This window comes from Eimeria tenella, genomic scaffold, assembly GCF_000499545.2.
Source record: "Eimeria tenella Houghton genomic scaffold, Eth_scaff2512, whole genome shotgun sequence".
NCBI lineage: Eukaryota > Apicomplexa > Conoidasida > Eucoccidiorida > Eimeriidae > Eimeria > Eimeria tenella.
The window spans coordinates 1-362 of NW_013542378.1; the positions used below are offsets into that span (position 1 = coordinate 1).

General features: G+C 44.8%; 1 protein-coding gene across 1 annotated transcript in view; it reads right to left on the bottom strand.

Moving 5' to 3' along the window:
• Positions 1-130: 130 nt before the first annotated feature.
• Positions 131-362, bottom strand: part of ETH_00042110 (uncharacterized protein) — a gene marked incomplete at both ends in the record, with an annotated part of 2,329 nt that continues 2,097 nt past the window's right edge. The window contains one exon of the mRNA XM_013375097.1: positions 131-227. Coding sequence (XP_013230551.1) covers positions 131-227 — 97 coding nt within the window. The remainder of the gene's footprint in view (positions 228-362) is intronic.

Below are 362 nucleotides of genomic sequence, written 5' to 3' on the forward strand. Positions count from 1 at the left end.
AAAAACGGAATAAAGAACGAATTAAAGAGCATCAAAAGGACCCAAGAAAGAACCAAAAAAGAAACAAAAAGAGACAAAAGAGAAATAAAAAAGAAATAAAAATAAAAATAAAAATAAAATAAAATAAAACTCACTGCATTCACGTATTCCAGGCGGCGCAGCTGGTGAGTGTAAGCAGCTTCGTAATCCCCGCAGGCTCTGTAGCCCTCAAACAGAATCGTGTCGAGCTGCAGCAACCCCAAACCCTAAACCCTAAACCCTAAACCCCAAACCCCAAACCCTAAACCCCGAGGGATCTAAAAGACGGCGTGAGAGCCCCCCTACTGCAGCAGCAGCAGCAGCAGCAGCTGCGCTGCTGCTGC